Source organism: Vidua macroura, chromosome 5 (assembly GCF_024509145.1).
Source record: "Vidua macroura isolate BioBank_ID:100142 chromosome 5, ASM2450914v1, whole genome shotgun sequence".
Lineage (NCBI taxonomy): Eukaryota > Metazoa > Chordata > Aves > Passeriformes > Viduidae > Vidua > Vidua macroura.
The window spans coordinates 4,531,481-4,549,345 of record NC_071575.1 but is presented as its reverse complement, the minus strand read 5'-3'; the positions used below and the strand labels follow the sequence as shown (position 1 = coordinate 4,549,345).

Here is a 17,865-nt window from a genome sequence, read left to right as displayed (position 1 = left end):
TTCACAAATATCTTTGTTAGTTGGTTGAATTAGTTTGGGTTTGCATGAGAGATTTGTCAGGCATTTCCCATTTCTGCCTCAGAGTTGTAGCGATTGCCTTTTTTAGTGAAATGTTGTCAAACTTAGCTGGCTATTAGCAATATTCTGAAGTTGAGGGTACATTAAGCAGACTTCATTCCATGCATTGATGAGGATGGCCTAAACCTATCAGGGCAATTAATGAATGCTTCAGAAGATATTCCTGGGTTTGGTCTGTTTACCCACTGTTTTCCTGGAAAGCTCTGCAGCCCTGAGCTGATCATGAGAACACAATGTGGGTTATGAACCCAGCACTGCCATGCTTTCCCACTTAGCAAATGCTCTTACACCCTCTTGAGATAAGGCAGGGGCAGCTCTGCTGTGTGGGAAGGACTTGCTAAGTGGCCAGTTCAAATCAGATAGGGCAGGAAGGCAGATACAAGGGCACTTCCTACTGACTGCCAGCTTTAATGGATCCCAAGTGAGGGGAATGAGTGCTCTGTGAACAGCTTTAGGAGGGCTGCTGGCTAAGAACTTTCACACGCCTCATTTGGCCTCTTTCCAGCTCGAGGTAAAAGGGGGAAGGGTGCAGGAGGAATGTGCTTCGAAAAGGAGCAGTCAAAATCAACTGTTGTATGAAAATCTTCCATTCTTACTTGCTAGATTGCTCTGCTTTCTCTTCATCAAGGAGGGTTTCTGTTCACAAAGAATAGCCAGGAAAGTTATCCAGACAGATTCTTTTCAGACTGGAATCTGCACATCTGATGGATATTGAAGAGGCTGTGGTATCTGAAAAGAATACAAGGCAGCTACTACATTGATTGGACTAGTTATGAGACATTGACTATTACATTTTTATAGAACAGTATTTTCTTAAGATGTGATAATCCATCATTTTACCCTCTTACCAAATAGTAAGAAAGACAGAAAAAAACATCTGTTAAATTAGAAGCATCACTGGTTTTCACCTGCACAGGCAATACACTTTCAGATCATAATCTTGGTAACAGATGTTATATGAAATCAGGGTACATAGTGCAAATTCAGTAAATAACCAAAGCTGATGGATATAATTGGCTAAAGACAGTTTTGCTTGGTGATGGAAGTGAAATGTAACTGTGTTGATTCTATTAAAATATCCCTTGCTGTTGCCCTGTATACAGAACAGCAGAGTATTCTGTCCTGCTGCAGTTTGCAGTCACAGAATCACAGACTGGGTCAGGCTGGAAGGAACCACAGTGGGTCATCAGGTCCAGCCTCTCTGCTCGAGCAGAGCCATCCCAGAGCATGGGACACAGGATTGTGTCCAGACAGTGCCAGAATATCCCCAGTGAGGGAGACTCCACACCCTCTGTGGACAATCTGTTCCAGTGCATCATCACTGCACAGGAAATAAGTTCTTCCTCATGTTCAGATGGAACTTCTGTGCATCAGTTTCTGCCCATGGCCTCTTGTTCTGTTGTCTGGTACCACCAAAAACCTGGCTCCATCCTCTGACTTCAGATACTCAGACATTGATGTGGTCCCCTTCTCAAGCCTGAACAGGCCCAGCTCCCTCAGCCTGTCCTCATAAGAGATGCTCCAGTCCCCTCACCATTTTTGTTGCTCTTCACTGGCTCCTCTTCAGGAGCTCCATGTCCCTTTTGTCCTGAGGAGCCCAGAACTGGACACAGCACTCCAGATGTGGCCTCACTAGGGCAGAGCAGAGGGGCAGGATGGCTTCCCTTGACCTGCTGTAAATGCTCTTCCTAATGCACCCCAGGATACTCTTGGCCACAGGGACACACTGCCAGCTCATGGGCAGCTTGTTCCCAGCAGGTTAGCCCCAGCCTGTGATGGTACATGGGATTATTCCTCCCCAGGCACAGTACCCTGCGCTCGCCTTTGCGGAGTTTCTGACACTTCTTCCCTGCCCATCTCTCCAATATGCTGAGGTCCTTCTGAAGGGACACAGCTCTCTGGGCTGTGGCCACTCCTGCCAGCTTTGTGTCATCACTGAACTTGCTGAGGGCACGTCTGCCCCTTCATCCAAGTCATTTGTGAAGAAGTTAGTACTGGGTGGGCCCAGTACTGACCCTTGGAGAATACCACTAGTGACAAGCCACCAATCAGACCCAGTGCCCCTAATTAGAACCCTCTGGGATCTGCCCTTCAGCCAGTTGTCCATCCACCTCCTTGTCCACTCATCCCATCCTGATATAACAAGGCATTATTTTCATATGTGTGTTTCTATCTGCAAACAGAGAGTGCCCCAAGGCTGCACAGGTTTTTACTAAAGCACGTGAGCTCACGCTCTCTCGTGCAGGTTTCCTGTCTGCTCTCCCGTGGCTGCCTGTGGCTGTGGCAGCACCCTGATGTGCTGGTGTGGGCTGCTGAGCTCAGCAGGACACAGAGCCTGACATCAGTTAGCTGCTTAGCCATGCCTCTCAGATCCTCACACTCGACAGAAACTAATCCATGTAAAACGGTGTTAGAAACAAAATAAGTGAGCCCTGACAGCCTTATTAAAAGGGGTCGAAGCCAGAGTCTTTGTTGGAAGTAATGCCAGCACCCTGTTTTGTTGACTCAGGGATTATCTCACTCCTTATTCATTGGCAGGGTCAGAGGTGTCCTATTGAAAAGATACCCCCAGCCCACTAACAAGCAGCAGGTGCAGCCTCTGCCTGGGAACACGAATAGAACTTGCTAGGACTTTGGCAAGGCTTCCCAGCTCTCCCTGCCCAGCACCTCATTTGATGGAAAGGAGGCCCTGAGCCCAGTTCTTCCCTAATTTTTCATCAGCTGCAGACCTTAGAGATTTGCAATACTGCAGTTTTTAATATGTGCCCACAAACATCCAGAAAAAATAAAGCAGTATTCTTGTGGAAGGTCACAGCAAAGGGTGCTCAGTAGGCATTTATGCACTTGAGCTGTATATTTTTTGTAAAAAAAATGAGAAATGGTTCTTCAGATACTTTTTATGGGAACTGGATAACTCTAGTTTGGATTGCATTGAGGAACAATGATTAGATTCAGATTGGGTAAAGTATAATGAAATAAAATAGTACTTTTAATAAAGTCCTTCAATTTCAGTGTTTTGGTTTGTTACATAGATATATCTATAGATATAGATATTATATATATATAGATAGTTTTTTAGCTTGGCCTGTTTAATAAAAGTCATTGCCTTTTCTATAAACTATAAAAACTATAGAAGACTATATCATAACTACGTAAAACATTATAAAAAATTAAATTTTAACTTTCTGATGAAGGCATGTCTCTATCCAATTTCTAGAGTAGAGATGTAATCATCTTAGAATTGTTGTGTTTTGGCATAATTTGAAACTATTCTCTTTAGAACATGTTTATTGCATACTTAATTTACAATGAAATGTTTGTTGGCAAAACGAGCTAAAAATCTATATTGACCTTGCTTTTGGACAAGTTGTGGACAGACACCTTTTATCAGATTTTTTTTTTTTTAAGTAGCTAAACCAAACTACTGTTGGATAATCAGTAGAGTTAATGTATTCAGTTTAATACTGTTTCATTTTCCACCCATATCACCATTATTTCCCAGTCTAATCACACAGCTGTCATCACTGCACCCTTTCCCCAGTGTCCTTGGTTTCCTTCTAGATGGTTGGTGCATTATGGACCAGGAGTACAAGGGAAAGAGTTTTCAGGTTTCTTCCACTGTGAAGCTGGACAAGATTGTAACTTAGAGGCTGATCTTTGCCTTCATCACTGCTTGGGTCTCAGGCTGTTCTCACTATTTCTGCTCTCTTATTTCAGATTATTCAGCCCCTCTTAGAACTTGACCAGAACCGCAGCAAGTTGAAGTTGTACATCGGCCATCTGACAGCCCTCTGCCACGACCGCGACCCCCTGATCCTGCGTGGACTCACCCCGCCTGCCTCCTACCACCTGGATGATGACCAGGCAGCTTGGGAGAAGGAGCTGCACAAGATGACCCAGGAGCAGGTGAGTGTGGGGGCTCCAGCTCTGAACAAGGACCCGTACTTGCTCATTTAGGCTTTAGCGGTGTGCCACACACCAAAATGTGGTGAAACCATGGTGTGAGTGGTGAAAGCTGAAGATGAACTCTTCAGCTGATAAAGGAGTCAATAATTTTTTTAAGCATTGCCATTTATTATTTATTATGGAATTTCATCTGCTCTTTTATCCTTACTTGGGGCCATGCATTTCCACACTCATGAGAAATCAAATGGCAAGATACCGCCTTTGCCACGTTTTAACTGTTAAAAATTTTAGCTGCTCTCTATAATTCAATGTAGTCATCAAGATTTAAATCTTACTTTAATTATATAAACCATTTATATTTTAATTGGCATTTTTATGAGTCTCTTTATATAAATGAATGCAGTGTTCTTACCTGCTGTTACAGAATATTCTGCCAGTAATTTCTACTGCTTACCCACTTTACCTGAATCAAGGTTGGACTCAGTGTGCTGGATGTGATACACCCATGCTTATATACACACACAGAGTAACTTCAGAAACCCAACTGTATATTTCCAGGAGTTATGGAATACAGAACTGAAAGAGTTTAATAAGAGTTTGTCAGATGAGGTCTCCACAAGAGGCTGTCAATCTAGTTATAAATCATCTACTGAAATAATCTTCCTTTCTCCCAGCTCTGGTAATGTCTTCCTTAATCCCTTCATTGGCATTTTTTTTTCTCTCTTGTTTCTGGACTATAATTCACCATTCCCTACAACCTTTTTTCTAACTCATTCCTATTTCTCTTTTCAATTTTCTTTACTGTTCTAGTAGTGTATTACTGAATGCCTTTTTTTTTTTTTTTAATTAAACTACTACAAGGAACTTGTACCAGAACTAAATGTGACTAGTTTTGTCTTTTTAACCCTGACTTTGGATTATAATGCCAAGTCTCTAACTATTTGCTTTCATATGTTTTATACCAAACTCTATCCAGTGTGCATGCAAGCTAATGTAAGGCCTGTACAGTTAAAAGGGGATTTGTGGTGAACATATGTTGAGCCTATCTTGAACACCTCAGCTCTGGTTTTCTTCCTTTGTGATTTTAAAACTAACTTCCTGGAGCTTTCGACTCAAGACTGAATTTTGATTCAAAAATTGGAGAGAGCAGTGGAATTGCAGGAAACCAGCAGGAGCATGTCTGAAAATTCAAAACCAGCAGACCTCTGGAGATAAATATGCCTGTAACAGGGCTGAGATGGTCCACAACAGTCGTGCTCTCTTTCTGTACCTGCCTTCATACTTCCAATGATTCAGCATGTGCTGTGTGCCTCCCTCAATATCTACATTTGCCTCTATAGGTATGACACATTCCTTTCCCCTTCAGAGCCTCTTGGCTTCTGTAATCACTGATACAGGATTAAAAATTCTTCAGTTTCATGCATGCCATCCTCCTCTATTAAAGCCTTACAGCTCCTATGGTATAAATCAAAACATGAGGCATATTACTTTGAACCACCTTGTCAGATTGGGATGAAGCAGTGGGTGACAAAACCTGTAGCATGTATGGGAGGCACCTCTGAAAATGAGAGTGGATATGGGCAAAGTTTGGATAGCACTGAAAGAAATTGCCTCATTAATTATTGCTATGATGGTCTTCATGTATAATCAGGATCTGTGGGGACAGGTGGTATTTACTATTTGATCAAGAGATGTAGGTAAAGAAAATACAAAAGGCTTTTTTTGTCAAATTCTTCTGAACAGTAGGCCCAAAAATAATATTTCCCATTAAAACTTTGCTAGTCCATTAGCAACATCTATGGGTTACACAGTAAAGAAAACATTGTGAAAAACTGTGAGAAAATGGAATTACCTAAGTTGTTCTGGAAAGAGAGAATTCTTTTTCTATCCTCTCACATTATTGTCTTAATTCTATACTGCTGTCACCACAGTTGTTTAAAGTTACTTCTCCATTCACAATTCCCAAGCATAAATAATGTCAACTAAAATAAAATGTAGCTGTCTCTTCTGCTTTCCCATACTCACTCAGATGGCTTCAGTTGCAAAACACAAACTAATGGTATATTTCAATTTACAAAGCAGACTTTTTATTTAAGCCATGGAGCTTTTCTGTTTCTAGCTGCAGAGATTCCTTTGTGCTTCAAGTATTCCCATGGGGGGTGGGAATCAGTTCTCCAGATTTGCAGAAGCCCATCACTGAATACCCATTTTGCATCTTTGGAATTTTAATGAGTTTTGTAAATTACCTCAAATCCAGTGCATTAAATTCACTCCTGTCCCTTCTGATATGATCTTCTGTAGATAATGCTTCACAAGCCTCAGTGGGAAAAAATTAATCCCCTTGAATGTTAAGAAGTGCTAACATGATTAGGGAGGATACATTTAACCAACACCAATAATATTTAAGCATGATGCCAACGTATCCACTTCTCACCAATGAGATTACCTAGTTTGGTTTGGTTGCTCTGGGTTTTTTTTTTTATAAATAGTTAAGAATTCATTTTCATACTACTGGTTTTGGAGCTGTTATTTTCCTCTGCAGCAACTGTTATTGACAAAGGTTGGTTTGCCATTTTTCATCATAGCCAAGATACTTGGTAGATCTCTCATCCCTGCTGGGGAGGTTCAGGTACAAACAGCAAGAGTTTTCTTTGGCTTCTTTTGGTAGATACAGCTGGTATATGAAGTAGATTTAACCTTCTCACTCTTCTAGTGCACCCACAGTGACCCACAGTAACTAATGCACAAATAGTTGTTGGAAAAGTATCTTCCAGCATCAACACCATGGATCTAAGGGGAATTTGTTGCCACATAAATAATTTTGTAGTCTCAAACTTTGACTGATAATTGGTGCCTCTTATCCATAATAGTGTCTTGACACTACCATTAAGTTCAGTGATAGTCCTTAGTGACTTCAACTGATTACAGAATATGCTGAGTTGGAAAGGACCCACAAGCATCATCGAGTCCAGCTCTCACCCCTGTACAAGACATTCCCAAAAATCACAGCAGGTGCCCGAGAGCATAATCCAAACACTTCTTGAACTCTGTCAGGCTTGGGGCCGTGACCACATCCCTGGGGAAGATTGATTGTAATCAAGCTGTGGGGCCAAGATACTATATCATTCTTTGTTGGCATTTCATCAAAGACATTGTGTAGGCTGACTTATTGTAGTAAAATTTTGGTCCATTTGTAATGAAGAACTGAAGCCAGTACTTATGAGTATATGGTGTCTCAAAACCTAATCTAAAATAATATATTAGACTAAGTTGTGGACAGTAAAGGATCTCTAGAGCCCAGAATCATGGCATTAAATTATTCCTGTGGTGGAAAATGTCCCTTTAAGTTAGTTCTGACCCAGTGTCCCCAAATAAGCTACCCAGTACTGTTTTTGGAACTGTCATCCTTCAACCAGTTCATGTCCTATTTGAATTTTCTTATTAAAAAACTGAAGTTACCAGAAGGAAAGAGGAATGTTCCAAGTCTTGACGCTCAGAAATAAAAATTCCATCCATTCATTATAAATAATTGTATTATCCTAGCAATTTCTATTAAATACCATATTTTCTTTCACTTTATCCTAGAGGTATCATTATGTTAATATCCTTGAGCTCTGTAGAACGACTGCTCTGTTTCACATTTCAGATAGTTGCCTGTAAGTGTGGGATTTTAGTCCTTTATGAAAGGAAATGGCATTAAGAACATAATTATATGGTCCACACTTTTATTTATAGTTTGGGTTTTGTTTTCCTTTTATCTGTAGAAAAAAAAATGGAGTAGAAACTGGAATTTGCTGAAAAGCCTCGCTTTAATATGTCAGAGGTGGTGCACTGCACTGGGGTTGAGAGTCAGCAGTGTGAGAAAGTAAAAAGAGCCAAAAAAACAGAGCAACCAGATATTAGAAGTAGGCAGCAGTATTAGATTTGTTAATAGCTTAAGCACTATCAGCAATGTGTCTTAGCACCTCAAATCCAGCTGGAAATGTGCAGAACCTTGTATTACAGAGAATTTCTTATTTTCAATAGGTCCTGCACTGATATTTGAAAAAATATTTCTTCCAGCAGAAGATCTGTACAATTAAAATAATTTTCTTAACCCTAGGAGTAGGAGGCATTCTTCCCCCTGGCTCCCTGCCATCAGAGGCTCTTTCTAGCCATGTCCAGCATGTCCTGGCTTCCTCAGGCTGCTGGGGGTCCTGCCAGTGTCTGCTGGCCCTTAAGCACCACTTTGTTCCCTGCACACTCAACCTCTCCCTCCTCCTCCAGAGGTGTTTCTGGCAGCATTTGCACTGTGACCTGGGCATCAGCAGCAGTCTTGGAGACCTGGGCAGGTACATCTCCATCAGAGGCTCTCTCAGAAGTCACCTGCTATGGGAGCTTGTCTCACCCCACTACCAGGTGTTGCACCTGTGGCTGCTTTGCTGTGAGTTACAGAGAAAGGCACTTCTGAAAAATCTTTATGATCATCAAAGAGCCTTTGTTGTGCAGGAAGGTTGTCTTCCCTTTCCCTGTGCACCAGCTTCAGCCAAAGCACAGGGATCTAGGGGAATCACAGGAATCTAGGGATTCCTGCTTACTACTCCTCTCCCAAGCAATCAGGAACACCTTTTCTGCTCAGCTGCCCGAAGCAGAGGAAGGAAAAAGGTGATAATGTCACTTCAGTGTAGCAGTCCCAACCTGCTGTGTCAGCTAAATAGTCATGGCTTGGTTCCAAGGAGCAACATTTACCTTGCACTTAATTCACATTTTGGCCTCCACAGAGCAATGGGAAGCTTTTTGTACAAAAGGACACCAAACCTCATACCTGTAGCTGTGGAATTTTAAAACTGCATCTTTGGTTGTTAAATTCTGAAAATATTCAACACATATTTTGATTTGTTATACGAACAATATTGCAAGTGGGATAAACTTTACTCTATACAAATAGTCATAAACATCCTGTGTACTTCTTTGTTCAAATTCTGCTTGTGTTCTTCTGTGTCATCTATGAGGAATTACTCAACTTACTTAGTTTCTGTAAAGAAATTACTCTGCTATGATTTGCATTTAGTCATTCTAAATTACTGTGTTACTTCAGAGTTTACCCTTGTCTTCCTTCTCTGCCTGCTCTTCTATTAGCTCGTTATCTTCCCCCACTTGATTTATGTCATTTATTTTTAATTTGTAATCTTACGGGAATGCATAATGTATCTTAAAGTTAAACAGTCCACTTCTGGTCTCTGTTAGGAATTAGAAGTAATAATTGCAACAATTTATATCCTTCTTCATGTGCAAATCTATTTCCTGAGTTTGGTTGAGAAAGCAATGGATATGGGAATTCTCTAAAATTGTTACATTTGAAAGTGTTTTAAACTTTTATATTTAATGGTTTGGGTGAGGATGAGAACAGTGTCTTAGTTCTTAAACACTGGTTAAAATCACAAGTGTTATCTGTAAGTTAGCCATGTCTATAATGCCATGACATAATTCATCTTTATTTGTCCATGAAATTGCTAATATTAATTACAATATATCCTATCAATCAGGAACAATAACAACTCCTAACTTGAAATGAGATATAAAAGGAAAAACACTGATTTCAGGACATCAACAAGCGTTCTGTGTGTGTGTGGTGTGTCAGAAAATGAGAGTGGTCTCATTAGAAGCAATCCCTACAAGCAGAAGGTACAACCCCAAGCTGTTCCCTTGTTTTCTGGAGTGCAGCTCTCCTCTCCTCATGTTCTGCTCTCAGCAGTAAATTCTGTTACTCTGGCCCTTGCTCAAACACCATTGTCCTTGTGACAGCTTTGTGCAGCATCTCCTGATGCTGAGCTACTGCTGTGGATTCTGCTTGGCTTTATATCTCTTTTCAAGTTAGGAATAGTTAATGTATATATATATATATACATTATAATACACATATAATAGTATATATTTTAATTAAAATTAGTAATTCCATGCACAAATAAGATTGGGCAATGTAATGGCATTGTAGATATAATTTAAAAAGACAAGACTGTTTCATTTGAAATCTTACTTTAATTTTTAAATGCATGTTTTTTAAGTATTTTGAAAGAGCTAACATAAACTCCAAATTTCCAGATAGAGCAGAAATATTTAAGGGTTTAAATAAAAATTTTTTCTTCTTTTGTTTTTGAAATTTGTCAGACTGGATTTCCATACTCGTAACCCTTTCTTTTGGCTCTTTTATAGATACATAGTTGAGAAATAAAGGTTTATATGTAATTAGCTCTCACTGCATCAAACACACATATATACAATGGTTTGTCTGGGTAGAGCCAAAGCTCTTGACCATTTCCCTGAGCTACAGTGAGTTTAACTTGAGACAAAACAAAGGTTTAGATTAAATCAGTGTAATTTCCTATTGATGCTTACTTGTGTTACTTTAAGCTCTAAATGTATTTGTCAAACTAACCATAACCTGATCCAGAAACACTTGAACTTTGGAGAAACATAATTTTATATCCTGGTATTGTATCCTTATAGAAGTTCTCCACTAACTTTCTTTTTGTACTGCTCTACAAGCTCTTCATATTCTGTATTCAGGTTTACTGTCCATAGCCCAAGATGAGATACCAGTTTATCTTTGTTTGCCCTTTTTTATCAGTGTTTCTGTGGAATTGTTAATGAGGCAAAAATCACACTGGGGAGTATAAATAAGTTTTAAAGACTCTTAGCTTAATTATGCCTTGTTTGCATTATGGGAAAAGCAGAGGCCACAAAGGTTCTGCAGAGCAGCAGCACAATTCACCCAGTTTGGATATAAAACTTTATCCCATTTCTTAACTATGAAATTATTGTCATATGAATCATTCATATGACCCTGAATGTCTACTAATCTTTAAATAAGTTCTGAAGTGTCTTGGAACAGAGAAGCTAAATTCATGGTGAATTGTTAGGGATTTTTTTCAGTGATGGAGTTTAACTATAAATGGAAAATTATTCCTCTCATGACTTGCTCTAAACACAGGAAAGAAGGCAGCAGTGCTGAAAAGTGTCTGAATCTATTGCAGATTATCTGCAAGCTTTCTTTCCCCTGAGATGCTGAAGGCCATTTCTGTTTTTCTGTCCAAAGATAAATACTATTAAGCACTTCTGGGGTCCTTGCTGTCCTTTTCTTCTGAGCTGTCTATTCTTACTTGTCATCAACTAGACAAAAAACACATCTGGCTTTGCCTTCTCATTTTTGGTGATTTCTATGAGGCAAGTATGTGAATCTCCTCATATCCTCAGCTGAAAATTGAGGACAAAACAAAGGATTGTTCAAGAAAGGATTGTTCACATTTTTTTATTTTCATAGAAAAATGGCATGGGGAGGATAACACCATGTCAGCTTGCATTCACAAGAACAAAAATCTAGGAAACCAGGAGAAGAACTGATATTAATACTTTTAAAGAAACTTCCCTAAAAATTTGGACTTCCAGACATCCAGGTGAATCCAGTTATGCCACTGAGAACTGGATGCTCCCCTTGCTTGATGGAGGTCTGACGTGTGCTGCTCCCAGCTGCTGCTGAGGAGTGACATCAGTGGAGATCCCTGATCTAGAAATGCTGCCACCAGCAGCCATAGAGTCAATTAAGATGTCTTTGTTGAAGTAGGGATCACATTATTAAATCTAGCTGTTCTGAAGCTAGCAAACTCAGCTCAAGGCTATCACTGCTATTTTTCCACAGGCATTTCATCACAGACATCTGCCAGCCAGCTGTGTAGACTTTCTGTCTGTGCTAATTTGTAAGGTATTGTTGCTGGCCTTCAGCATTCAGAGCCATCTCCTTTTGGGCTCTTGATGGTCAAAAACTCTCTTCTTGGAAATATTTTCCTCCTCTGGTTAAGTTGGTTGCTTTTGTTTGGTTGCATTTGATTTATTAGCTTTGGTGTCAGTTTATCTTGTTGGGCTTATCTTGATTTTTATAAGGCATCTTATAAATACATAAATGCTGACTAGTAGAGAAAGAAACTGAGACTTCACTGATGTTGCAGTATTGCCCCACTGAATACAACATCCTGCAGGATTCCCCTTTGCCCACCAACCCTCTTTCAGTTTTGAAGTTCAATCTCTTGCAGGTGCTTTTATATTTCATTAATGTAATTGCTTTGTGCTTCACCTGGAGGATTTGGCTGAAAGGCCGAAGGAAGAGGGGTGCTGGCTGGGCAGGTGGTGGTGGTGCAGGACCTCTGCTTTCCCTGCTAACACTGCCCTCTCCTGGTTCTCCTGCTGTGGGCTGAGAACTCAGGACCCTTGCAGGTGCCAGATAAGAAAAGGAGAATGATAACGCTGGCTGTTTCTCCTGTCGCTTGCTCTCTCCCAACTCCATGGCCTCCCATCCTTCTGATGGATGGCACCATGCAGTCTTTGTGCTGGCCCAAGAGGCACAAGGCAGCCGTGTCTCAGAGTTCTGGGCATTCCCAGGAACACACCAGTGGTGGGGTGGTTTGCAGGCTGCTGTACCTGGGGCCGCCTGCCTCGCTGGGATCTCACCAGCCTTACAACCCCAGACTCAGAAGCAGTCCCTGAATCCCAGTCCCCTGGCTTTTAATATCCAGCACCACTCCTGGCTGCTTGTTCTGACTCTCTCAATCCTGCTTGCTGACTGGACCTTTCCTAGGCTCGTGACTAATACCTCTGCCAGGCTGCTGGAACCAGGCTAATCACCCATCCACAGCCTGCCATTCCTGAGCCATTATGGGTTACTGCTGAGCCCCCCCTCTCTCCCCCAGAGCCCTGCCCCAGCCCAGAGTGTTCCCCTCCCTCTCTTTTCCCCACTTCCCAGCTCATGTCACTCCACAGAGCGGGATCAGGTTGCCTTTGCATTGTGATTCTTGGCAGGAGCCCCTCTCGGGTTCCTATGGCTGTGCTGTGAGTGCAGCAGCCAGTAGGAACAAAGCACATAAGAACACATTAAACTAACATTCAGCATGCAAAGCCCCAATAATTTACTATATGCTACCCTGCCTAGTAAAGGGAACAGTGTAGCACGCTTGCCCTTTTAATTTCCTTTCTCACACTTTTGTCTACAGAAGCCTGCACCATAACTTTTTTAAAAAGCATTTTTATTTATTCCATAGTCGTTCTTAGGCTGTTTGTTTTTAAGCAGTGTTTCTTGCAGAAGCAATCTGCTGTGCTTTGCTTGATACCATCACTAAATAGAGACACGCTGTTGTATCTGATTAGAATTTTAATTGTAGAAATCTAACCTTTGCCACTGCATTGTGCTCTTAAAGTGGTAAAATGATCCCTGCTGTGCTGCTGCCTGATAGTTCTTTCTTTTTAAAACCTGCATTGAGCAGTGTTACAGAAGTGCCAAACACAGATCAACAAATTTGTATACTGATGAACAGTTATCCCTTCAGGCATGAAAAATGCCAGTTTGACATTCTTTCCATGTCTTTTATTAACATAGTAGAGTTCCAATAAAAATACTAATTAGTATTTAGAACTGACAGATAATATTAATTTTTTTAAACCACACAAAATTTAAAAGAAGGTTCAAATAAGATAAGATAGTTGCTCACAGCAGCTCAAAGTGACAAAGATCTTTGGCTTCAGAAGCTGGAAATAAGCTTCAGAATCCATCTTAAGTGTATGTACCTGCTACATATATTCTTATATTCATAGGGAATATACTTCATTAGAAGAAAATCCTATCACTAAAAAAATAAAAGAGCTTTTCTGGTATAAAGTACAGGGCAGGGCTGTCTGCTTGAAACCTTATCCAGTCTATCTATACATCTCATCTGACCTAGTAAGGGATGCTGCTTCTCCTTGTTCTCTGAGGTCCTTGGACCACTGTGAGTATAGCAATCCCTAAAATGCTTGCACAAATTACAGCCTTCCTTGGGATTTTGCACAGTTCACAGGCCAGCATGGACTTTATCAATTGCTGGGCAGCTAAGCAGGTTACTGAAGGCAGATGTTTCCTGCTCTTTATTAAGGCTCTGTGGGACCCTAAATCTGGCAATGGCATTAGGCTCAAAGCTAAAAGCTGTGTTTGGATATGTTGTGTGACATGGTTTGGGACACCACTTGTTGGAGAAACTGTTTACAAACTGTAGACTGAGTGAATAATATAAAGTTTGAAATTCTGTGTCCTGTTCTGAGCCAATTGTAGGGATCTGAAGAACGAATGACCCAACAGGAAATGCAGAGTTAGTAAACAAAAATCATGTATGTTCCACGGCAATTGTGTGTAGTCATCTTCTGACTGAGTTAGGAAAGAGAGTTTCTGAAAATTAGTAATTCCTCGGGAAAAATAGAATTCTGGTTAACTTCGGGTGCATTATGTGTAATTATGTGACATTCCTATTGATTTCATATCAGGAATAATTCTCAAGTAATGACCTATGAAACATCCCATTGTTCATGAATAAAAGTCAAACTATTTAAAGCAATACACTAGCAAGCTGCTGTATTGCTCCTGGAATATGGTTGCCTTCAGAAAAACATCCTACAGAGGAAGTTTTTCTTATATTTATCATAGAACAATGTATTCAGGAGTAGTTAAGTCATGTGGACATGGTCTTTACTGGGAAGGTGACAAACCTGGTCCTGTAGAATGAAAAAGTGAAATAAAGAGGATGGAGAGCATTCAGTTCCAGATGAGGGGGTCTCCAAGAGGAAATGCAGGTGCTGGAAGTGCCCAGCATGTGTCACCTCTGTTAGTTCCCTTCCTTAAAGTGGTGGTGTGGCCAAGCCTGCTGGCCAGGGCTGTCACACAGTGAGCACATTTCAGAGCAGGGGTTGACCGTGTCTCCATGTGTTCTTGCAGCTGCACGACGAGCTGGAGAAGGGGGAGAGGGAGAGCGTGGAGCTGCAGGAGTTCGCCAACGCCATCCTGCAGCAGATCGCGGATCACTGCCCCGACATCCTGGAGCAGGTCGTCAACGCCCTCGAGGAGTCCTCGTGACCTCGGCCACCAGTCCACAGAGCAGCACACAAGCCCAGGCAGTCCACGGAGCCATGGGAGTGGAGAGCAGTGTGAAAGACAGAACATGGAATGGAAACTTCTGGTGCACCTTTGATAAAGAAAACAAAGGCAAAAAAAAAAAAAAAAAAAAAAAAGCCCTAAAAACTACATGCTCTCTAGGTTCTTCCAGTCTATGATTAATCAGCCATTTTTGTATTCATCTTCTCACTGCCTTTCTACTTTAGAATCCAATTCCCCATTGACTTTGTTGGTGGTGACTTTTGGATACAGCTAAGCAGAGCTCTTCCATGTCTACTGAGCAAAGAAGAGGGGATCCACTGATCACAAGCAGCTCTAGTTCTCCATGAGGTTGCAGAAGAGTAGTCCTTGCCTTTCATTAATATATTGCTTTTTCCTTCTTGTCTTCTTTCCTCCTTCCTGTTTTTTATTTTCATGAAAGCTGAAAGCCTGAATTTCATAGTGCTAAAACCAAACCTGAGCGTGCTCTGATTATGGCTCATGCTGGCCAGCATCAGCGAGCTCAGGGCTTGCTGCCTGTCTCAATGCTTCTTATGTTCTTAAGTAACAGAGTGAGAAAAGGAAAGTTTCCCTCCTTGCTCCTGTTAGTCATTTCATCTAGCAGCTGGGAAAAAAGGTAGGCATACTGGTACTTTCTGTTTACTTAACTTGGAATTTTATTGTTCACTGGTCTGAATTGCTAAGTGGGGCATTTTTTTTCATCTGTTTTCATCTTTTGATTTTTAGGGGGTTTTAGATGAGGTTTCTCATCATATGTCTATGTCTCCTAAGTTCTTACTTTATGGAGAGCTCTCTCCCTTCGAGCAAGTGTGGTCAACAGGTCAGTTCCCAGCTTTAACTTGTACAGTTTGTCCAATTTTTCAGGCCATGACTTTGTGAACACTGACTGTCATCAGAATAGTCTTAAGCATTCTGTAAATGAGAAATTTGCATCATTTAGCTTAAAAGTATTAATTTTAAAGCTAAGTTAGGTAAACCAGTAGCATATTTCTTACTATAATTATAATTTAATTTATTTTGGTTTAGCTTACATTGACGAGGAATGAGTTTGAGCTCAGAGCAATAACCCTTATGAAGAGGAGCATCTCTGCTGGAGTTGGCACCCAGCTGAGTAGATAGGTGTAAAATCACAGCTTTACTTAAACCAGTGCAATTCTTCTGTATATATGAGAGGCCTTAGTTTTATTCCCATCCACCTCTGACACTCATTACAGCTCCTGCTGATAGGTAATATGACCTGAAATCCCAGATCAGTTTGTCATTGTGGTAGCAAGTCAGAAATCCTGTTTTATGAGTAGGACTTGGGTGTTCATTCTTGGACTATGCATTAATGGGGAGACACGTTTTTTTTCCTAGCTGCCAGTGGTTATGTGTGTCTGGGGGCATCTGCAGGACAGAGCCCTGTAACATGTCACCATGTGCTCCTTAAAGGAGCTGCTCCCTTTGACTGGCTCATATTACTTCAGAGAGCGAGGGGAAGGCAAAAGGAGACCAAATAACACAGCAGTGGAAATATCTTGGTTTTCTACTCAATAGCTAATTATGAATCTTCTCAGTAAACCTCCCGTTCAGAGCCTGCAATTTAATTCCATATGGCTTACTACATTTTGAGCTTAATCACTAAGCTGTTTTGCTAAGGAAAATGTTGCAGGCCTTTTCAAGAAAGCTGCATTTCTTACATCTCTCAGATCCAGGGCACAGCTCGCCTGTAGGTCTTTCACACCTTGTTTTTATCTTTAGAAGTGACCAATTGCTTCCAACAGAAAGGAGATCAGCAAAAGTTTGAGTAAGGGAAGATGTACCCTGTAGTTTTTTTCTGAACAAGCACTGAAAATTGGGCAAAACTGAAACCTTATATACCTGCAGACTCTAATGAAAACTAGCTAACTTAGAATAAATCACATCCTCATTGATTCTACTGTAATAATTCAGCAGAAGGAGCTACATTCATAGCCAGGGTGTCTAGGAAGAAGTAAGTCTCAAAAGAAGAGACAAATCACTCCTTTTCCAACTTTGGAATTGCCAGTGCTTTGCAAATCAGTAGAACTAGCTTGAGTTCTTCCTGTAATTGCAGCCTGTGTCTGAAGGTTTTTCTGTGTGTCCCGTGTGAGGGGAGTAATGGGAAGCTGAATGTGTGGCAGGGGGAGTGCCGGAAGGCCAGCAGACAGTGACTGTACACACTGCTGGGCCATGCCCCATCCCAGAACCACCTCTTTGGTCCCATTCTTTGAGTCAGCATGTTTCGATAGGAGCTGTTGTTTTGAAATCTTCCCTCTTGCATTTTCTTCGTCACCCCTAATTACTCACTCAAGGAATTTAATGCCGCCTGTAAAAGCATCAGAGCCATCAGCCCAGCATCATCGGCCACCGCCACCCCTCCTGACTCTCTCATTAACTTATATGGTCAAATCTCCAGCTGCCCTGGTTCCCTGCTGTAAAACAATCCTTCCTCTGTGAGAAGCCGTGGAATTTCCCTTATTGATGGTTCAAATGGCTCCTGCTTGTAAACCTCTTACTGAGATGTTCCTTGATAGTGTTTCTGCTGGAGGCAGGGGCAGGGGGAGGGGATGGGAGCGAGGGGCGATCACTTGGGGCTGTTATTTCAATTCCCTGGCTTTACTGCATTGCCCACACGTCGCAGGGAAGTGCTGCTGCTTCTTCAGCATCTCTAACTCAGCTTGTGGCTGCATTTCTGTAGTCCAAAGTGCCCCAGCCAAAGGCCTGGTGCTGTCACGGCAGCATGTGCAGGATCTGTGCATCAGCAGCTGGGTGAAGCTCGCTGTTTACACACCTCCTGGCCTCTTCCCAGGGAGGATTTGTCAAGCCTGGCTGGTTTTCACGCTGGCCATTTGGTCCTTTATCTGCCAGCCACACACCTGCTGTTCCTTCCATCTGAATTGTTGGGCCCTGGTGATTTTTCTCGTTAACCACTGTTA

At 41.4% G+C, this 17,865-nt stretch overlaps 1 protein-coding gene across 2 annotated transcripts in view; it reads left to right on the top strand.

The window, feature by feature from the left end:
• ERC1 (ELKS/RAB6-interacting/CAST family member 1) overlaps positions 1 to 15,649 on the top strand; it is a 271,097-nt gene extending 255,448 nt beyond the window's left edge. For both annotated transcript variants that reach the window (XM_053978014.1, XM_053978013.1), the window contains 2 exons: positions 3,796 to 3,984; positions 14,753 to 15,649. In XM_053978014.1, the coding sequence (XP_053833989.1) occupies positions 3,796 to 3,984; positions 14,753 to 14,890 (327 nt within the window). In that variant the 3' untranslated portion in view covers positions 14,891 to 15,649. The remainder of the gene's footprint in view (positions 1 to 3,795; positions 3,985 to 14,752) is intronic.
• Positions 15,650 to 17,865: the final 2,216 nt, after the last annotated feature.